At 46.9% G+C, this 23,330-nt stretch overlaps 1 protein-coding gene across 1 annotated transcript in view; it reads right to left on the bottom strand.

Moving 5' to 3' along the window:
• The window catches only part of TTC32 (tetratricopeptide repeat domain 32), a 50,770-nt gene extending 41,313 nt beyond the window's left edge, over nucleotides 1–9,457 (bottom strand). Inside the window, exon 1 of the mRNA XM_086926289.1 lies at nucleotides 9,210–9,457. Within this exon, the coding sequence (XP_086782415.1) occupies nucleotides 9,210–9,436 (227 nt within the window). The 5' untranslated portion in view covers nucleotides 9,437–9,457. The remainder of the gene's footprint in view (nucleotides 1–9,209) is intronic.
• Between the last annotated feature and the right edge of the window lie 13,873 nt (nucleotides 9,458–23,330).

Below are 23,330 nucleotides of genomic sequence, written 5' to 3'. Positions count from 1 at the left end.
AAATCACACCAATCAGTGCTGTCTAATTTTGTGGTCAAACCCGCAACATTCCATGATAAGGCTACTAGGTGTCTACTTTGTCGGGTCGGTGGATCAATTGGCTGATTGGAAGGTGTAGCAAATTCTACGATTGGGTCACCTGATTTAGGGCTCATCTTTCCCTTAGATGAGTCGTGGCTAGATGTGGGGAGTTTGGCCTTGTGTGATATGGAGGGGGCAATAGTAGATTGGGAGAATGTAGACACCAACCTAGTCCCACTCTGAGTGTCCTCCCGGGCTGGCTCCCCTTTACCCACCCTTGAACTAGTTAGAGGAGGAGTGATGGAGGCGGGAAGTCAATCACAGCCATCGAAGCAGGAAAGGACACCATATCTGTTAGATGTTTCCAGCGGGGTAAAAGGGATCAAATGCTCCATACTCCTGTTCCCTTACAAGTGGTCCAACCCCCCTGAAAGCATACTGCGGCCACTAGCAGGAACTATATTCCACCCCGAAGTGTTCCCAGTAGGCAAGGGCCTGAGCGGATGGCCCGTGTGACTGTTATAGGGAGGCATATACGCATTCTTGTTGCGGTGAGGATCGGCTAGCCCTCCGGGGAAAAAAAGGGAAGTCACATGCGATCTTGGATAAAAGTAGGTTAGATCGTGTGGGACTATGGCAGTATTGAAATTCCCCGAGGACCCTGTTAGTATACATCTGACTGCCTCTGGGCCCCTAAAGTTTATTACTACAATGTCTCCCTTTAGGTTTTTTTCCCTGCTGCCCAACCAAGGGAGGCGCCTGACGTGGACTATCTCCCCATTGATGTAATCTGATGGAAATGTCAAGGGACTAACCCTCCAAGGAATATTTAACTGTTCTGTGGTACAGCTTGAATTTAGAACACGGTCTTTATTTAATGCATATTCAGGTGAAGTGGAAAAGCTGATATTTCATGTCAAGTATCCTAGAGCTAACGAGTACTGGCAGAGCCAATGGGTCTCACATATAGGAACTACTGACTTTGGCAATTATTTTTTGCCATACTGTAAAGCATGCATGCGGTTGTTGTGCAATATGGCAGAAAATAATGTAAAAAAAAAAAGAAAGGAGATATGACACTTCTGTCACGTCATTTTGTAGGCAAGCATTTTTTTCTTTTTAACCAATCCGAGATGAGTAAATAAAAAGGTGCGCGCAAAAAAGCTTTTTTTTATATAGATCCCTAACGTGCTTCTTATAAGAGAGAGAGAGAGACCTAAATGAGGAGTGGGCTGGGTGAGAAGCAAGGACGAGGTAACATGGAGGGAGAGCAGTAGAGAAGGACAAACAATAAACAACAATGGCAAAACATACAACAGAGGGTGGGCGGGCAGCAATGGAGAAGCACACGGACAGTTGATGGTGTGGGGATGGGGAAGCACACGGACAATGGTATGTTGCACAGGATGGGGAAAACCACAGACAACTGAGGGTGGGCATGTAGGGGGTTGGGAAAGCACACGGACAGCAGAGGGCGGGTGTTAAAAAAAGAACTGCAACAGAAGGTGGGCTGGAAAAAAGCAAAAACTGCAATTGAGGGGGGGAGAAGAAACACATAGGCCAGAAAGAGGAACACGAGGGACAGCTGGAAAACACATGAACTCATGCATGAAAAAAAGAAAACGGTAGCACCTAAAAAAGGGAGCAGTAGAAAGATCCAAATGATGGAGTCCATGCTCCAGGGGAGGGACTAACACCAAAAGAAGAATAAAATCCCACACAAGCGGATGAATAAGAAGCAAGCAAATGTGAGGGACAATAAAGCCAAACATTAGTAAGCAATTCTCGTACTGAGGCTTAGTCACAGCTCTCTCCATACACTTTTTTACCGGCTTGCAAAATCCCCAGCTATTTGAGCTCACACATTTCTCTACTAATGCCAATTGTAAGCTAACAACACGACTTACAATAGACAGTGCAAACACTATATTAGGCGAGACATAAAAATAACTCAGAAGATCACATCTAGTCCGGTTATCTGCCAACCTCAACCTAAGTGCACCCGTTTTTTAGGTTTCGCTGGGGAACGGAGCGTAAGCTCCGCCTCCAGAGAAATCTCTAGTCTTCAGTAAGGGACTCTTGGAATACGCCCTCTGTCCCATTGGCTAGCTCCATAAATGGAGGCTAGCCATTGGAACAGAGAGGCGTCCTTCATGGCCGGACCAGATTCGGGGGCGTTCCCGAGAATTTTTGGCTTTTCAGCCAAAAGCCGGGAACGCCCCCGAATCTGTTCCGGCATTGCCGGCACCCGCCTTCCTGCTCCGGCCGTCTTCTGCGTCTCTCCTCCCCCTTTCCCGCCCCCTCCCGCTTGTTTCCTGATGCTGGCCTCCCCCTTTCGCCGTCGCCGTGCGAAGAGCTGCTTCAGGAGCGGAGTGGAAGCAATGTTTTGTTTGTGAGTCAGCTGGACTGCACAGGCACCGCGACGGCTCTCTCCACAGGAACTCGGCCGTAATCCGAGGCCTGAGCACCGAACATGGGAACGCGCAGGTCCGATGCACGCAGAATGGCAACAGCTGAGTGACGGTGAAAGGCTAAAACGGCATAGCCTCGGCCCGGCGGGCTCTGGAGCACTAAAATAGATGCTCCCCGCCCCCCCTCCCGCTTCCGTGTCTTTCCCGATAAAAATACTGTTGCAGAGAAGCCTTCCCGACCCCCCCCCCCAAACGGAGGAAGCCTTCCCAACCCCCCTCCCGCTGTCCGTTCCCGCCCTCCCCCTCCCCCCCTGTCCGTGTGCTTCATGATTACCGTGGGCGGGGTTGCCGAAATGGCCTCTGCTGGTTCTGTAATAATCAGCCTTAGTCTTAAAGAGGAAGTTTAGGGGTACACTTAAGTGGCCCGGATTCCTTTGGGCGAATAGGTGGGCATTATTGGGAAGCGCGGGGTTTGAGGTGCGAAAGTTATTGTTGCGTCAGTTCCCTGGGGATGGAAGCCGGTCTGCAGGGGGAGCTCGTATACTTATCGCTGCTATTTTCTGCCCCTCAGGCCCCTGCTGCCGCCTCTCTCTCCCTGGCTCCGCCGTGACTGCACGACCCCCTCCAATGGTTCGACAACACAATGAGCTCCACCAGGTGAGATTCATCAGACCGCAAAAACGGTCTAGACGCGGACATCCCCGAGCTGGAACGCGGATTTCTGCTTTGTATGTAGCATCTACTGGGAGTGCGCCCAAATGTGCCTGAGCACAAGTCAGCGAGTTGGAGACCCTATGGAACGAGAAAGAAATTGCTAACCCAGCGCTGCACTCAGGGCTTCCAGGCACTAGGACACCAACTCCGCTGCAGCAGGTGAGTAGCGCTGAGAGGCGGCCTGAGCGGATAGCGCTCACGTTTCCCTTCCAACTGCTAACGCTGCCTCCAGTCACTGTCCTGTCTGTGCGGGCCCTGCTTTCTGTCCTCGCACACAGGTATGCTGTGTGTTTACTTTGTACAGCGCCGACCGCCCTTGCGTTTGCATTCTCTCTCTAGGCGCCCTCTCTTGTGGCTCTGGGACGCCCCCCACTGCAGAGGTGCGGTCGCTGAGCTGCAGAGAGGGTGATCCGTTTCTCTACAGCGATCCAGAGACTCGTCTTGTGCTTTTTATGTCTGTCTGGAGGCCGCTATACAGTCTTTAGAAGAACTCATGTCACAACACGCGACACATCACACACAGAAAGAGTGCTTGGGTCGGTGCTCGGGGGCACCGCAGCCCCTTCAGGCCCCGGCTCTATACAGAAAATGTGCATGGGTCGGTGCGGGGGTATCCCGCAGTCCCTTCAGGCCCGGCTCCCAGAGCTGCCACACGTTTTTGTATCAGCCCACGGTTTTACAATGATCACTTACAGGTTCCTGGGAGAACAAGCAGCGTGCTATTGAGCCACACCACATGGAGTCCAGTTTTTGTGCACACACTGGTGCAACCCCTCCCAGCAAGATCACGCCTGTCTTCGAGGCGCCTCAGTTTCACCTCAAGCCCCGGGCGGGGATTCTGAGGGTGGGGTCTGTTTTATAATTGCCCGGGCGGCTACAGTACTGGGCAGTGACATTTTAACAGTCCCTTCTCCAAATACAATATATTTGCTGACAAATTTAAGTCTTTCCATTCACCCTCTGCTTAGCTCTTCCCTCCAGCACAAGTCTCCAGTCTCTCCACCTCTCCCCCACCCGCTCGCGCCCTCTTTCAATCCCTCTTTACTAACCCCAGGCGCGCAACACCCATTGGACTCACCGGGCTTCAGCCATCCCCACCCCCTCAATTACTCACTTCACGTAACTGACTTATCTCATTTTTTATCTATTTCGTTTTTAATTCTCCCAAACTCCTTACACTTTGTTTTCCCACCCTCATCTTATTCGTTCTCTCTCCAAAACTCCCCTGCTCACTCCCTTCCCATCCACGGTGATTCTCTTGCCATTTAGCAATCTGAGGTTGTCTCTGAACCTCGGGGCGTCTCAGTACTGGCCACGAGGCACCATGACCTATTGTACCCGAGTGTACCATTGTGCAGCATGTTGCAAATCATGAAAAATACAATGTGTACTTCGCCACCTCAGCAGTTTGTTTTAAAGCGGCTGTCCGTGTGACTTTCACATGTAATACTTTTTTTTTATTCCCTACTTCTTCATACAATTGCTTACTTTTAGGAAGTGAAAGTTACAGTCTAACACATAATAAAACTGAATACATCTGAGTGTGCAATATGCAGAAAATGTGCTTCATTTAATCCGATTTCAAACTGGGATTAATACAAGGAAATTCGCTTTCTGTGCGTGTAGGGGGTACTCACGAAGGTAAACTTCACTGTGAATAAATCTAAATTTGAGTAGTCACGATTTAAGAGTGTAAAACTACTCCAGACTATAGACTTACACGTATGCACGCCCTGAATTCAGGGGGTGGAGCCTAATTTACAAGTGATTACAAGTGTAAAGTAACTACTAGTAACTTGTGGCAGAGATCTTCCTTTGGCAAACTATAGGGACAACTTAAAGTGTGATATATGCTTTCAAAATAAAATCAAAGTAAAATTTTAATGGCAAATAATTTTTTATACGTAGTTTCAATGTAGACCAATATAAAAAATGTGACAGCAATACTAACTTCACTTGCAATTAAAAAATTGAATTATTAATTTCAATATATTAAATTAAAACATATTTAATAAATATAAACTAATAGAACACATATTCCCAAAGTAAAATAATTAAATATTCGTAATATGTATTAAAAATTATGTAAACTACCACATGCAACAAATGAAAAAAATTTAGTGCTGTTGACAGGGGCTCTCGTTTCTGATGAATGCTTCCCGTTTGTTTTGTTACATATGACATTTTCTCTAAGCTGGGCACTGGTGTCCCATTGCTGTGCGTCGGATTCCACGTACTCACCTTTTGGGGGTTTCGGACTCAGGTTCCGGCCATGAGTCTGTGTACGCCTTTCTCCTGTCTTGGGGTTATTTTTCCCGCTCTGCGGGTATTGGTTTCCCCTTTGTTCCTGCATACTTCTGTGCACTATGCATGCCTGTGAGTGAGCTGGAAGATAGCCTAGTGTACTCGTTCCTGTGGCTGGGGTTGCCGGTTCGTGTCTCGGCTTCGCCGCTCTACTTCCTGAGCTTTTGGTCTACTCCTCTCCTTATTTTTAGGGGTTTGGCTTTCTGCATATTTCAGGTCTGGCGCACGCCTGCTGATCTTTCTGTATCCTGGTACGGTCAGTTGTGCTTTTTGTGCGTTGCTCTTCTACTTTATTTATTTGTTTCTTTAATGCATTCTTATAATGCGCGGAAGTTACTCGAAGGTGTCAGTCCGTGTGCCCGTCCCCCCTTCCCGCTGTCCGTGTGCCCGTCCCCCCTTCCCGCTGTCCGTGTGCCTTCCCCCCCTTCCCGCTGTCCGTGTGCCTTCCCCCCCTTCCCGCTGTCCGTGTGCCTTCCCCCTTCCCGCTGTCCGTGTGCCTTCCCCCCCTTCCCGCTGTCCGTGTGCCTTCCCCCCCTTCCCGCTGTCCGTGTGCCTTCCCCCCCTTCCCGCTGTCCGTGTGCCTTCCCCCCCTTCCCGCTGTCCGTGTGCCTTCCCCCCCTTCCCGCTGTCCGTGTGCCTTCCCCCCTTCCCGCTGTCCGTGTGCCTTCCCCCTTCCCGCTGTCCGTGTGCCTTCCCCCCTTCCCGCTGTCCGTGTGCCTTCCCCCCCTTCCCGCTGTCCATGTGCCTTCCCCCCTTCCCGCTGTCCGTGTGCCTTCCCCCCTTCCCGCTGTCCGTGTGCCTTCCCCCCCTTCCCGCTGTCTGTGTGCCTTCCCCCCCTTCCCGCTGTCCGTGTGCCTTCCCCCCTTCCCGCTGTCCGTGTGCCTTCCCCCCCTTCCCGCTGTCCGTGTGCCTTCCCCCCTTCCCGCTGTCCGTGTGCCTTCCCCCCTTCCCGCTGTCCGTGTGCCTTCCCCCCCTTCCCGCTGTCCGTGTGCCTTCCCCCCCTTCCTGCTGTCCGTGTGCCTTCCCCCCCTTCCCGCTGTCCATGTGCCTTCCCCCCTTCCCGCTGTCCGTGTGCCTTCCCCCCCTTCCCGCTGTCCATGTGCCTTCCCCCCCTTCCCGCTGTCCATGTGCCTTCCCCGCTGTCCGTGTGCCGTCCCCCCCTCCCGCTGTCCGTGTGCCGTCCCCCCCTCCCGCTGTCCGTGTGCCGTCCCCCCCTCCCGCTGTCCGTGTGCCCGTTGCTGTGGTGAGCTGTGCGTTTCCTTCAGCTTCTGGGGCGACTGTGGTTTTCTGGCATAATCATTACTTTGGAAGACGTGAGGAAAGTTTTTGTGAAATCTCTCTGCGTGATTAGTGCACTAGTGTGAGCTCAGTAGCTGGAGGTACAAACCCACCCTGCTTGTAATCCAGGTTATTGTGCACACCTTGTGCCTGTGGGCGTCGTTCAACATCTTGCTCTGTTTCTTTCTGGAAGTTTGCTTGGGCTGTGGTCTGTGATTGAGGTTATGTAGATAGATCGCTTTATTATTTTGTTAGGCAAAGGACTGCCCACAGTCTGTTCAGAATGGGCTGTGGTGGAATCCGGAATAGTCTGGGCTCTGCACGGAGGTGGCAGGGTTTAGCTGGTTTCTGATGTTTGCATCTTGCCATGTCACCATAGCTGAACACCTTCCATATGAGATCTTAAAAAAAGCCAATTTAGACGAACATATGGTTGTCACATCTTAGCGCTCTGAATTGACCTAGGTGATGTTTCGGTGATTTACAAAACTGTATGGGTAGCACATTGATAGAACATGTGGACAACTGAAGCGCGTCACTAGAGTGGAACCGGGTGTAAGTTGAGATTCCAGACACTTCGGACCCCCGGACACATGGGCTGGAACGGAGTCAGTCAGTCACGTGTCATGCAGTGCTTGACATGAATCACTCAGCCTAAGCCCGACTTTATTCTGCGGCACTGGCATGTCATGTGGCGTGGGGAGTGCCGGGCCGGGTGGGGACATCGAGGGGGTCCGATTTGCTCTTCTATCCATTCTGCCATTGCTTTTTTTTCTCAGCTCATTATCGCCTTGTGATTATCACCATGTGATGAACACTTGGTGTTTGGGGACAGTTTTCATTTTTCGCTTGCAAAGCCAAATAATTCGCCCGAGGCCACCACTACAAATGTCATCACTTATGAATGCGGCCAAAAATGTCAGGAGAGGAGAGGGGAGTCTTTGTGTGGCTCTAGGTGTGTGTATGTGGCTCTACGTGTGTATGTGTGTGTAGCTCTGTAGGGGTGTGTATATGTGTGTGTAACTCTGGGTATGTATGTGTAGCTCTGGATGTGTGTGCATCTGGGTGTGGCTCTGGGTGTGTTTGTAATCAGTGTGTATGTGTGTGGCTCTAGATATATATGTGTAGCTCAAAGTGTGTATGTGGCTCTAGGATGGTGTGTGTAGCTCTAGGGTGGTGTGTATGTGGCTCTGGGGGGAGGTGTGTGTAGCTCTGGGAGGGGTGTGTAGCTCTAAGTGCATGTGCGACTAGATAGTGCATGAGTGACTAGGGAGTGCATGTGTGACCAGGGAGTGCATGTGTGACTAGGGAGTGCATGTGTGACTAGGGAGTGCATGTGTGACTAGGGAGTGCATAGGTAATGCAGAATACATACAACGTGCAGTGTGCATAGGGAGTGCGGAGTACAGAAAACATAGAAAGTGCATAGTGCATAGACAGTGCACAGTGCATAAGGAGTGCATAGACAGTACAAAGTGCTGCATAGGGAGTGCAGAGTGCATGATGAGTGCATAGGGAGTGCAGAGTGCATAGAAGTGCAGAGTGCATACAGAGTGCAGAGTGCATACAGAGTGCTGCATAGGGAGTGCATAGGAAGTGGAAAGTGCAGAGTACATAGAGAGTACAGAGTGCTGCATAGGGAGTGCAGAGTGCATAGGAAATGCAGAGTGCATAAGAAGTGCAGAGTGCATAGGGAATGCAGACTGCATATAGAGTGCATAGGGAGTGCAGAGTGCATAGAGAGTGCTAGGGAGTGCTAGAGAATGCAGTGACTGCAAAAATTAAGCTAATGGCAATGTAAATGACAATGCCATTTACTTATCTGTTTTCAAAACAAAAACAGAAATACAAAATGTTGCCATATACAATGCCAATAACTCAAACTTTTCCAAAGGCGAAACCATTGCATTGTAAATGCTTGTTTTTTCATCGCACTTGCGTGTTGAACATATTTCTATGCGCCCTTAATATTATAGTATAATTGTGAGATCGTGGATACCAATATTCACCAATGGCGAGCAGCAGTCAAGGCGTATTCTGGGAGATGGAAAAGGGACTGAAACTCCAAAATAGTATTAGATCACTTTCGATACCCTCAATATAAATCCAGCAGAGTTACAGAATTTTAGTTGGCCTGGTTTAAAGGAGGGTTTAAGTTATGAACTCTCATTTATGCGCTTTGCAACTCGTAATACACACCCTGCTCCCCAAACAAACATCTGGCGACTCAACAAGAGTAGGATCCTGCAAATCACTAATGGGAGCTATTCACCTAACCCACTCGACACCACTAGACTGCGCATTTGAAAACACTGTGTAACATAAAAACAAGATTTTTCTACACCTAAAATGGCCGCCGTAAGCATACGCGAACAAGCGTTTACAGGGATTACTACAACCTGGTCTTGTACGTGTTAGCAAGCGGCCCCGCTTATCTCTGAAGCAGTCCCAGGCTCACATAGTTCTAGAGATTCCGTTTACCTGCCACGTGTGCCTGCGGTATCGTGCATGGCAATGAACTTGCTATAAAGCTGTTCTGCCAAATCGTACTTCTGTTGTTGGAAATGCGAGTGCGCCGAGGCTAATATCTCTCCCCCGTTCTCCATCATGTGGACCCAGCCTGCCTCAGCGAGATACTGTCTCCTCGGCCGCTCCTGGGAAAGCGACAACTCTGTATTCGAAAAGAGGGAGACTTCCTTTGTGCGCATTAAAGCAAGACTGGAACCCGAAACGCCAGCCCAGGACATTTGAGGAAGTATAAAGATCATTGGAATGGTGCTCATGTAACCGCCATATTGGAAGGGTGCTACTTCCCGTATAGTAAGTACACTATTGGGTCTCGGAGAAAATGCTTTAGTCCAAAAGAAACTCTTTTTCTCAGTTTCTTACTGTTACTAGAAACATACAGCTAGACTATAGTCATATTGAAATAAAATGAATAAGCTTTTGAACATTGTAGTTCTTAATCGTGGACATGTTTTACTCAGTGTATAAGTACAACTAAGTTTTGCTTGGATGTTTTTTGTTGTTGCTCATAACGTTCTGTTCTGCAAGTAGTCTTAGAAGAGGGCGGTAATAGGTGTGTGTGGAAATCCTAGAAGAAGCGGCTTGGCCATGAAGCTTAACTAAGACAGTTTTGGTTCGAATTAAATTTAAATCACTGGCATTATTTGTGTAATATCTGAAATTTTGGGTTACGTTCATTTTGCGTTATTACTCACTGTTCATTGTAAAACGAATGGCTAAAAGAACGCAAGCTTCTATTGCGAGCATTACTGTTATTTCCTGGATATTTAAAATCACCTTTACCAATAAGACCAACAGTCCATCAATATGGTCACAGCCAATATGTGTTTTGCGGTGGTGAACCTCTTTAGGGCTAAGCAGATGTATTGGATAGTTGTCATACAGTTAGAGACCAAAAGCAGCATTCATTTTCCAAACTGGTACAGTCAGATCAATTATGATTGAAGATTATGTGAGACCTATTGTAGTGTCATCATGCCTGACACGGCGCTGCGCGCCAGGGCCAGGCAGAGGAGGAAGCGGGGCCGGAAAGGGGAGTAACAAAGGTGCAGAATAAATGAAAGATGTGTCAAACGATCTCCCGCTGTCAGTCTCGTCATTCCGCGCTGAGACACAAAACTGGCAACTAGGGTGGGATGCGGAAGAACCCCTCTGCCTGCGCAGTGTCGCACCACCTGCAGTGAGGCCGAGAGCCTGCACCAACGATGCAAACACCCGCTGTGCAACGGAGCGTGTCAGAGCCAAGTACCTACCATAAGCCGCTGCCGCCTGCACTGTCAGCCGCTCCAGACGTGTGCCAACCCCCAGAATCTCAGTTAGGGTACGTCTCTTCATCACGTGTCTGTTGCACACTCATGCCTGTCCTGACCTGCTGCCATCTTGAGATCAGGCACTTAACATTGGGAAAACCATGCCACCATTCCGGCTGCTGTTTTAAAGTCAGGCAGAGCAGGAAAACACCACTACCTCTACTACAGGGGAGGAATGCAACAGTACTCCTGACTGCCTCTGCTGCCCCCTACACCCTTACACTACCAGGCGCAGCGCAAACACGCTGCAGGGTTGAGAAGAGCGAACAAAATCGCCTATGCGCCGTCATGTCTATGCCCCCAGATTCCTTCCAGAATGGGCAACCGGTTCCCAGTGCCGCTGGGGGTATCGTTCCTGCGCCGCCTGGAACCTCTGATGCTGACATCTGGAAATACCATGGGTCCTAGATGGCAAAGCTGCTGGAAGACTTTGCGGACTTCTTGAAAGGATTGAGGGTACTTGACCTCAACCAACAACTGATCGCTCTGCATAATCGGGTGGGCAAAGACGTTGGACAAATCATCAAGGAACTACCATCGGCCATGTCTGCCTCCTATGCAGACGTAAGGGAGGCACTCAACAGAAAATGTCAGGATATGCTCCGCAGGATCCAGATGCCGAAAATAAGGGTCCACCTCCTGATGTCACCAACACCCTGAATAAATTGCACAGGGTGTTCGAACTATCAGTCGAGGGAAAGAAAAGGGAAGGGTCAGCAGGGACAAGAACCTGAAATGACAAAAGAACAGGAAAAATGTAAACCAAGCACAGAGATATGTCTAGACTCATGTAATCTCACTAAACCCTGTATACCTGTTAGGGATTGGAGCGCAACATACTTTCTGTATTCAGCAAACTGTCATTCAGTCTTTATGCTCCTGTAAACAAAAACACGACATGAATAGCAGTGACTCTATACACCATTAATATATGACAGCAAGCAGTGTTTGTTGTAAGCAGCATACCATAAGATATAAGGTGTTTTTGCAAAGATGGGGGTTCTTGGTTCGTACAAAAGGAGTAGTGAATTTCCCTATCTTCCCAATCCAAATAAAGAAAGTCTCTCAGTAAGTTGAAAGACACACTACTGTCCCACTAGCACTCTACTAAGGATAAGTTCCAACAAATGAAGATACGAGTTGTACGTGGTTTCCATGGAAAGGTGAAACGAACAGCTGCGACCACCACAGCGTTCTGCTCAGAACTGCCTTATATAACACTCAACCGAGTAACGTTAGCGCGTGGTTGTGACCACCACCGCGCTCCGCTCTCGCAATAACCCCAAAGAAAAAACTGCCTAGTAACCGGTAGCGTGTGGTTGCGACCACCACCGCCGCTCCGGTAAATTATTGGAATGGTACCTCTGAAGGGCAACGGTAGCGCTTAGCGGCAAACCACTGCGCTCCGCTGCTTCTAATCCTGTACTGATACAGTAGGTAACCAAACGGTAACACAAGGCTCGACCACCTCTGTGTTCCGCTCTAATGCACAAGCAACGAAGAAGGCAAACGGCAGCACATGCCGAACAGACACTCCGCGCCCCTTTGGAAGTAAGAATGCAGGCACAGCTGTTGGTAACACGGGGAAAGGCCTCCCCACTGCGCTCCGAACTCTAAACAAAAGCAAAATTCTTACCGAACATCAGACACAAGACATGAGTCAGCTTCCATGGTAAGACGGCAAGGAGAATCCTGAATGGCGAACTCCTCAACCCGGAACAACTCGCCTGACACAGACCTAGCTGGAAGCCCAGAATTACGCGCACCGGCCAACGCGCCTGTCCGATAATTATACTTCCTCTCGATAGAGGATCATGGGAATTGTAGTTCTAGTTCTTTGGCAGGTGCTGTTCGATAGTTGCTGACAGAAAATTCCCCCCCCCCCCCAAGCGAAACCTAGACTATGAATGTTACACCTTCAATTTAGCGTCCCAAGAAAAGGATGAAGCGATGAGCGATTTTATTAAGCGCCTTAAGCGTCTAGCCCGATACTGTGAAATCGATAACTTCGCTACCAAAGATGCACTTCGCCTACAGATCATAGAAGGGTGCCTATTTGAATCACTTCGCCAGCGCCTGCTGAAGAAACATCACACCCTAGATGACATAAAAGAGCTCACGCGCATAAATGACCAAGCCGAAGAGCATGCGAAAAATATGGAAGCAGGCAAGACAGAGAAACGTGAGCAAGCTTATCGATTGCACTCTCAGGCAGACACATGCGCCAGTCAGATCTCAGGAAAACCTTTAAACACACAAGCCAAAATCGTGGCGGAAGCAAGAACAGCAACACTCGGAAACAACCATTGCACTGCTATCGTTGCGGCCAAGACTACCCCCACACCTGCCCATGCCGCCATGGGACAACAGTGCCACTGCTGTGGGAAAGACAATCACTTTGAAACAGTGTGCCAGACTTATCGCAAGGAGTCCGCGCCAACCAAACGTAACCCGAAACCTCATCATCACGCAAGAGCGGTACGAGAGAGAAGAGACCGATCCACCAGCTCATCGAGATCCAGTAGCCGGTCACACCTCTCTTATTGGTCTCGACTATAGTCATCAAGGGAATCCTAAGCCCTCACTCCCATCTCTCAAGACAGCGATGAGTATGTGTGCATGGTAGCGGACCCTGACTGATTAAAGCAGTACTCTCGGCTGCATATTCAAATGGGAAACACCCAGCGAAGTTCATTTTAAATACTGCAGCGTCACTCAATTACATATGCACCACCGAGTACAAGAGGATGAATCCGAAGCCTAAACTCCAGCCGGCCGCTGTGCATGTTTACACCTGGATGTCCAAGGAAACCCTGCCGTGCCTAGGACAATTCTGTACATCTCTGACATACGAAGACAGGTCCGTTCATGCCCAAATCCACGTCATAGGAGGTCCTGAAGTGGCGTACTGTCTTCTCAGCTTACCCACAGCGGAGCACCTGACGCTAGTGGAAATCCTATAGAAAGTGCATGACACACCTGATATCATCAGTAAGTTCCCAAAATTGTTCTCTGGACTAGGAAAACTCACTCATTTCAAAGTTTGACTGCACATAAATGAACAAGTGTCACCTGTGGCCCAACATCACCGGCAAGTACCTTTTCACCTCCAGCAAGCAGTGGATGAAGAGTTATAGGCTCTACTGAGAGCAGACATCATAGAGAGGTCAACGGGACCCCCTGTGCGTCTCGCCAGTGGTAGTAGTGCCACAATGGGAAGCAGAGAACAAAGCGCGTCTCTACGCGGATATGCGAGCTCCGAACACAGCCATTGAGCGGGAAAGGCGTCCTGGACCCCACATCAGCGACATGATCACCCGCCTGAACTGAGCGATGGTCTTTTCAAAATTAGACCTAAACAAGGGGTATCATCAGCTTGAGCTCCACGAGAAGTCCCGGTACATCACCACTTTTACCACGCACCAAGGGCTATTCAGGTACAAGCGCCGCAACTTCGGAATTTCCTCGGCAGCGGAAATATTTCAAGAGGCGATGCGGCGAGTCATCCAGCACATTCCAAACTCGTTCAACTACAGTGACATTTGGTGAAACTCGCAAGGAACACGGCAAGGCTCTTGATCGCGTGTGTCATGCTCTTCTAAATGCCAACCTCCCGCTCAACAGAGACAAGTGCGAGTTTCACAAGTCTACGCTAAAGTTCTACGGTCACATTTCCTCCAATGACAGGATGCAACCTGATCCTGAAAAAGTATCAGCATTATCTGACATGCCATGCCCCGAGATGTCAGTGATATACGATACTTCCTGGGTATGGCTAGCTACTGTGCCTGTTATACCAAGGACTACGCCACCATCAGTTACCCCCTGCGGGAGCCCACAAGACAAGGCCAAATTTTTCATTGGCCCACCAAGTGTGAGCAAGCATTCAGCCAAATCAAAACAGCAGGGAGTCTGCCATCAACCTAGCTTACTTCAACCCCTGCAAGAAGACAGAAATCACAGTTGATGCAAGTCCTGTAGGACTGAGTCATCTTAGCACAATATGATCAAGGAGAACAGCGACATATTGTAGCGTACGATAGTCGCAGCCTCAGTGGCATAGAGAAAGCATACTCGCAGCTCGAAAAAGGGAGTCTGGCAGTTGTGTGGGCGTGTGAGCACTTCCATCTCTTCATCTACGGGAAGCACTTCACCCTAATTACTAACCACCAGGTCCTCCTAACGATCTACGGAAATTCTCGAGCAAAGATGCCACCATGGATCGAATGTTGGGGTATTCGCCTCCAAGAATATACGTACACCATTGTTCACAAACCGGGGAAGGCGGAGAACCCAGTAGACTACATATTGCGACAACCCAGGACGTCAACACGGACAAGGTACTCACTGGCAGAAGAATACCTTAATTTAGTCATTGATTACGCAAGGCCACCCGCAGTCCCACTATAAGCTATCATAGAAGCCACTGCTAAGGGCGCCACGCTCCAAAACATAATACATTGTATCCGCACAAACTCGTGGAAACACCTGGAGGAGACATTAAGTGACAAGAATGTCAACATGCAAGAACTTGCGTCATTTCATCATGTCAAAGACGATCTCACAATCCGCACAAATGGACTGCTATTAAGAGACCGGCGAATTGTCATTCCTCAACAACTGAGGCAAGGAACCGTAAATCTAGCGCAGGAAGGAAACAGAGGTGTGGTGGCAACGAAGAAAGCACTACGGGAGCGGTCTGGTTCCCGTCTCCTGACCAAGTGGTTTCAACCACACTCCAAGATTGCCCGCAATGCCAAATGGTGGGGCGAGAAGAACCACACTCCCCGCTTCAAATGTCTGACCTCGGAGACGGTGTATGGCAACAAGTGGCCATCAACTTCTTTGGTCCACTGAAGTCTGGGAAGTACATTATTGTCATCATGGATGAGTACTCCAGGTTCCCCATTGCGCAACAAGTCTCATCCAGAAGAGCCACCGCTGTCATACCGGTCATCGATGAAGCATCTGCTGCGTGAGTAGTAGTGAAGACGGACAATGGCCCACCATTTAATAGACATGAGTTTGCAGAGTTCGCATGACACCTGAACTTCAGACACAGGAAGATCACCCCCATGTGGCCTCAAGCCAATGGGATGGTCGAAAGATTCATGGCCACCATAAAGAAAACCATACAACAAGCTGAACTGACCCAACACGACATTCAACCGACGCTCAATGAGGTACTCAGAGCATACAGAACCACGCCACATAGCACCACTAACAAGTGTCCAGCTACCCTGATGCTCAGAACAACTCTGCGTACCAGAATACCAGCTGCGGACACTGCCATACATTCCAGGACTCCGAATTCGGATCACGAGATATTAGTAGGCCTTAACAAAGTCAAGAAAGCAAAAATGAAAGAGTACACAGACAGTCGTAGACATGCCAAGGAGTCTGACATTCAAGAAGGAGACTGTATTAGTCAGTGCCCAACCTCTACAAGTGACAAGGCGGAAAGGAACCATGATCAAGGCTGCCTCTGAGACCAAGAGAACCACACGAAATGTGTTGCACTTCAAAAAATGCAATCCCGCAGTATACACCCACGTGGAAGAATCAGAATATGACACATACGAGTCGAGCCGAGAAGCTGAAGACCGAGAAGAACCTGAAACCACAGCGAGTCTGAGAGAGTCACGAGAGGGGCGCCTCTTGCGTCGACCATAGAAGACCATCAGGCGACCTACCCGGCCTTATTGAAGAACTCTGAGCAAGTAAGCATTAAACATTTGAAGAGGGGGGAGAAGTAGTGTAGGCATGCCTGACCCGGCACTGCTCTGGAGGGCTAGGCAGAGGAGGAAGCAGAAGGGAGCGGGCCGGAAAGGGGAGTAATGAAGATGCAGAATAAAGTAAAGACGTGTCAAACGATCTGCCGCTGTCTGTCTCGTCATTCCGCGCTGAGACACGAAACCTGTTTTTTTTTTATCCTCTTTAAATGCCCTATAACTGAGCTTATGCTAAAATAACCGTGATTACACTGTCATCCATTTTCAACCACTGTCGAAAAAACACCACATCTTTAATACCATTGTTGTCTCCCTATTCCAAATAAAGAACTGCAAGGTTTACACAAACAAACTGAGAGCATTCCCAGAGATTTTCCTCGCACTGTTCCTAATCAAGGACAGCCCAACTGTCCCAGGCTATCATTGAACAATGTATCCATTTGTATGCTTGAGTAAACTGAGAATGACTAAACTAAATGTAATACTACTGTGAGAGAATCCTCAAATGTATTCTGTAGTAAAATGTTTCTGCTTGCTTATTCCTCAACGGTGCAAACTCTGAGAACCATGCATTTTTGTAGGAATGTTAAAAGTCATTGTCTCAAGTCCTATGAAAGGACATGCTTCCCACTGTACTTTGGAATCTCATATTTCCCTCCTTTAGAAGGTGAATCCATGCCGGATTTTGTGTAGAAGTTTACTAAGTTCTTTGTACATATGATTGTATGGATTGCTACTAACTAATTTCTTTAATGGCATGCTTACTGTATTCTGCCAATTAATTATTTATATAAATCTACAAAAACCTTAACTTGGGTCTGTCATTCTTCTTAAGAATGTTTTAGACCTGAACATTGAACTTGTTTAAAGGTATTTAGAGACAGGTCCACTTAGAGCACCAAAGTCCAGAAGGAGATTACACTGCTCCCGATCCTAACAGTGGGCGGGCTATTGCTATCTTCATACCACACTGGTTGCTCTCTGACAGAACTGGTAGCGAGACAATGGTTCAGATTGGATCCAACTAATATCTGGAGAAAATAATTGGCTTTAAAACCGATTACTGTACCTTAATGGTCCAAACACCCCCCCTCCCACTCCGAGATTCAGCTTGACTCAGTTCCAGCCCAATTATGCTTCTGGGAGACAAGCTAGCTGAAGAACAATACGAGTATCGATGCGGATTTGCCCGCATGAGAAGAATGAATTAATTGTGAAGCAGATAGTGGTTGGAGTTTTAGTAGGCGCATTGTGGTGAAATGCAGTAGACAAACTTTGAGAGCAATTCATATGTGGCTTTAGCTGTCAGTGTGTGTGAGTGATAGTGTCAAGATCTCATCTATTTTTTTCAGCAGAAGCGATAGGAATTTGTGATGCAAGTTCCTAACTTCACCCTCAACCAAGGTAGCCCAACATAAATCAAAGTGAACCACGGAAGAAGGGGAAGAGGGAAATGGAAGAGAAAAAAAGACAAGTGTTCCAAAGAGACTGTCCTAAGGAGCGAGTGACTACACAAGCTAGTCGGTACTCCTTTTAAAACAAATTGGAAAAGAAATAGGTTGTCAATGGTATTTGCTGTTAAAGGTAAATGTCAGAGCATAAATATCCCTTGGTACTATAACTAAATACATAAGCAATTCCCCTCTTCCGTTTTACCAGGAAAATCTGTAGACACTGTAGTTGTCAGTTAAATCTATGGAAACAAGAGAGAGTACATGTAGAAATGGAAAAGGAGTAAGAAGGGCTTTATAAAACATATAGTGGCTTACGGTAAAGCATGCCTCATGTTTTACTGTTAATGGTAAAAAGAAATCTCGTAAATAGGGACTAGAAAAGTAAGGGCATAAGAGATGAAGAAAAACAATGTACATACATTCCTACATGTATTGTCTTTTCTTGCCAAAAGGAAAATGTAAAAAGTAAAAATAGATTTAAGGAAAATGTAAAAAATAAACATGTACAACTTATTTCTTTCCTTCAGAAACCAGTATTAACTTAAACTATTGTTTTGTCCACAGATATGCAAATATCATAGTTGAAAATGAAGACCCCTGGAAAGAAGCCACTTCAGATAAGTATTTCCCTGGTTTTAAACTGACCAATTGCATGTTGCGCATAGCGCGTTATATACCCAACTGGAAACTGCGGTGCTTGATCCTTTAAAGGTGTTCTCTCTTTTTGTTTTTTATTCTTTGCAGGTACAACTCTGGAGCGGAAAACAAGAAGAAACTCCAGGGCCGTGGAAGGACTTCACCAAAAACCTGATGAAGGAATGCTGAAAATGCCAATGCGGAGTGCAGGGATCCAGAAGCAGAGGTGAGTGAACCCAGAAGTAGGAAGCTGAAGGCATTGACAACAACTACATCGCAAAGCAACTTCCTGTCGGATGCTGCCGGCTTTAAGGTAGTCACGCTCTTCGCCCTGCTGCATCCAGCGAACAGACTGCTGCAGGCGCGACAGATAGTCATTGCATTTTTGTTTATATTTTTTAAAATCTACAAACATATGAGTGGTTATACATCTTATATAGAGCTGAAGAGAGGTAACTCAAGTTAGTGTATTAAATTGTTGAACTTGTGTGCTAAGGTGCGATGTATTGTGAGGCGCTATCAGTCACAACAAGATAAGGATGTAACTTTTCATTTACTAATTGAACTCGGTGGCAATTCATTCCTTAGTACTTGGGTGTGAGCGCACTGAGCACGATGAGGCTGCTGGTCAAAGTTCTATCGTTGTATGAAAGTAGGTAGTATTCTTGTTATTGTAGATATTTCTGTGTAGTTGGAGCACACAAAAGAAGAATTATAGTGAGAAGTGGTTCAGGAAGAACCAACAGCATCCTGGTGTTACGTCATCAGGGTGCCATGCAGAGATTGACTGGCGAATGCTGTAGCTGCACTGTGATAGGGTGACATTTGACAGAGAGGCTTTGGTATTGGTGGATATATTGTGAACCTAGAGTATGGTGAAGAGTGTGAGAGATTGGAGCAAAGAGTGATTGCGAATTTATTAACATGGTAAATCCTTGTTGAAAAAAGAGAAAGATTTAAATAAGGAGAAGTTTCCCCTAGAGGGCATACCAACCAGGGAAATGGCAGCCTAGAAAGGGTTACACACGTGCATTTGGCTTAGCCATTGGCATGGATACACGTTCAAAGATGGAGAATTATGATTCCCACTGAACTGGACTTTCCATATCTCTATACTAGAGGATCTGAGGAGGAGAATGTATGACCCAAAACCTCAGGCTTAAGCCCACACATTTTTAAGCCTTAAATCTTTAGAGAAAATGATGAGTGAAAAGAAAAGGAAGAAATTTGAATTAAATATTCGCAGTAGGGCTCATCAAGACACTCGAAGACTATCCCTTAATATAAAGCGAGGTGATGGAGAAGGAGAAACCCAAAAAAGAGGCAGAAACGGAGAGTGAGGAGGTGGAAGTCTTCATAGACAAGATCCTCGGTATAAGACCACCCCTATATAACGCGATCGCTGCGGCACCGAGTACCACAGCCCCGGCCTCAACAGAGACCTGGTTAGGTGAAGGATCCCCCTGTAGAAGCCCACACACCTCCAAGCTATACAGAGACTACAGACTCTTCTCCTGCTCAGATCCCCGCGCCTATAAAAGTGAGCAATCTGCCTTTATTGGAGACCATAACCTCTTTCCCAGCTGAGGTACCTGTTAGCACTTTACCAAATCAACCTATCTTAAGCGTACCTTATGACCTTGCACCGAAGCCTGGGGTAAGGACTCCAGTACCTCTGCAAAGAGAAAATTTGACACATGAGGTAAGCTAACTATTGCAGCCTTACCAGTCAACTCACCAAGCAATGGGCAAGCCCCACAGCGACATAACCTCGCCCAACTGAAAACTGAATTTAAAGAAATCGCTTAGAGAAATGTGGGGATGGACTTCCCGGGACATTACAATGAGCGCGAATTGCTCTACATGAGTAAGGAAGCAGTGAGACAGGTGCATGCAAGAATGGAAAATATGGTGGACAAGTGTGGGATTGGCATAACTCAGAAGTTGCATATGAAAGTTTGGATGACAATGGGTGAGAAGGAGTTAAAATTGTTGAAGTTAAGAGGATTAAAGACTCCTGTAAGGGAACTGATTGAGAACATTAGGGAATGGAGCTTGACTGAAAAATCAAAGAGAAAAATTCAGAGAGCTGTGGTGCGGGAAGCAGAAGGTCAAGGTTAAACAAAAGGAAGAGTTTTAGAAGGATGTGGAGATAGCTGCAGCGGGAACGATGAAGGAATATACTTTTAGATAAGTAAAGGGAGAAGCATATATTTACATGTCCCATAGTCACGATCAGATCTTTTCCATTTCACAAATTCCCTTCCAAAAATTAGAGAGAATGATGATAAGCAGTAAACACAGACGGAACACATTGTTTCAAAGGCCCTATGGGAAGATTTTGGTCTGTTTTTTGAGGTGGCGGTTCCAAAGAACTTGTGAGCAGAATATAAGAGGGCCGTCAAGTATCCCCTAGAGTGACAGGGACAAATGCACCTTTACCCAAAGAAAAAACAAAAATAAAACACCTGAAGACAAAGGTCACTCAGAGAAATGAATTGGTACACGATTTTCCAAACCTCTCGAGCCGAAATATTTGGTTCATGCTTATTTAGAGAGGTTCATGCAGGTGTACAGGGAGCATAGTGGAAGTAACAATCCACTTGGAGACAACATGGAAGGGTTTCCAGCCTCCTCTGTTGAAGGACTTAGACCTGAAATCCGTAACCAGATTATCCAAGGTGTCCTGTGTTGACTGAGCAAACCTGATAAGATCCTGCAGTGCGCAAAATATTACAGTGACATGTACGAAGCCCAGCGAAAGGGGCTCAAACAAAGTTAAATGATAGCCCAAACCCGGTTAGCACATAATGAAGGGACAAAAGGATTTAATGTTTCTGTTCAAAGCCCTGATGTTGATTCCAGTTGTGGGATGACAATTCAAGGAGTTTTCATGACATATGTTGTGGTGTACCGAAAGCCGATCATGTTTCAATCAGATACTCTAAAAGATTATGGAATCTCTGCAGCTAACATGCAATTTGACCCAGATTCACGACATTAATTATGTTTTGATTGCATCGATGACCAAAGAAGCTTGTAAAAAAAGACAATTGCTCTGCTCAACCACCTGGCTGAGAATCAGCAGTTTCCTCCAAGAAATTAAAGTACTGTCAGAAGGAAGTCCTGTATTTAGGACATCGGATTGAGAAGAGCTTGAGGTGAGTGTCCCATGAACATATATAGACTATCCTTAAAATGAAATTTCCATCTACACAAAGAGAAGTGTGAGTGTTCCTGGGCATAGTTGGCTACTGCTGACAATGGATCCCAACTTTTTCCTTCATGGCAAATCCTTTACTGAGGCTGACGCACACTGATGTCAGCAACCCTGTATCAAAGGATGACAAAAGCATTGAAGTCTTCCGGGAGCCATCAAATTTACTTTGCAGTGCACACACTTTTGGAATGCCTGACTATACTAAAGAATTTGTACTCTTTTGCCATGAAAGAGATGGGTGCGCATTGACTGTACTAACTCAAGCACATGGGGAGACTAAGCTTCCCATCTGATACTTCTCAGCTACTCTTGATCTGTGACAGTAGGGCTGCCTGGTTGTCTCAAAGTGGTTGTAACGGTGAGCCTTCGCATTCAGAAAACTGAAGCGATAATGATGGTTTACCCCCTGATTGTCATTGTCTCTCACTGGCTTGATATTCTAATGACCTGCATGCAACATTTGACAAACAGCCACATAACCCGTTATGAGAGAATCATGTTGGCTGCCAAAAATCATTCCATCCGAAGGTGTAACACTAAACCTTCCTTCCATTTTGCCAGCCCCAGAGGGAAATTATGAGGGCCATTTTCACTATGACTGTTAGTGTTACTGAGTTGTGCACAAAACTGAGATCCACCATACTGGATATACACCGTCCTGAATCTTACCATACCTTTTTTGTTGACGGGTCCCAATTTGAGAAACCATTGTGGTATTTTAAGAGCTGTTGTCGCCAGAGGAAAATGCTATACAAATGAAATTGCACAATTTTAAGTCCAGCACCTTTCATAATGAATGAGCCATGTAGGGCAGCAAAATAGACTATTCTCCACTATGCTATGGAATAGTATACACACCTTCAATGAGCAAGGGAATTTCAACAGAGTGCCCCAAAAGTAGAAAAGGCTAACTGGGAAAAGATGGGATGTGTTAAAGATGCCAGCAACATTTGGGTGTCCAGTGATGGGAAGCTAGTTCTCTCTGACTCTAAATTTCGTGCTATGGTACAGCACATGCATGGCCCCACACACGTGGGTTTAGACCAAATGGTGTGCACATTTTTTATATTGGTACAATCCTCATCTTCAATCCATGTCAGAAAGTTTGTGTCAATGTTGTGCTATTTGTCAGAAACAAACATTGGGCAAAACAATTGCTGTAACCGTGAGCCACATTGGAAAGTCTGATGGTTCCTTTATCCATCTCCAGATTGAGTTTGTGGAGACTCCATGGTGCAAGGACAATAAGAAAAGCAGCTGGATCTTTAGAAGACTAATCACTACATAAAAATGATACTACCCACCTCAAATGATCTGCTGCTTGTAGATCATAGAAATGAATATATGAGCTAGTTGGACGAGAGGCAATATATAAACACACACAGTTGGTACACAAAAGCACAACAATAAAAAACATCAGCAGAGAGTCGTTTCTGGTCTTTTATTTCCAGATGTACTGGACATGCACTTGATGGAAAGAGCCAACGCGTTTCGCCCAAACATGGGCTTCTTCAGGGCAATAAAATTGTGATATGACTTAAATCCTCAGTTGCTGGGTCAAGAACGGAGAATAAAATTGTTCTAAGACGTGGTGAAGAAATCTCATGGTGAAGAAATATGCTCTGTGTTTAGGCAGTGCGAAGTACCGTATTATGGTATTTGCCGTTTAGGGAATCGGAGCTGTGTCTGGAGTGCGCCCTGTAGCCAACGTGTCGGGGGTTAAT

The sequence above is a fragment of the Lissotriton vulgaris genome, chromosome 6, assembly GCF_964263255.1.
Source record: "Lissotriton vulgaris chromosome 6, aLisVul1.2, whole genome shotgun sequence".
NCBI classification, from domain to species: Eukaryota; Metazoa; Chordata; class Amphibia; order Caudata; family Salamandridae; genus Lissotriton; species Lissotriton vulgaris.
The sequence above is the reverse complement of the archived record's forward strand: the minus strand, read 5'-3'. Positions and strand labels throughout refer to the sequence as shown.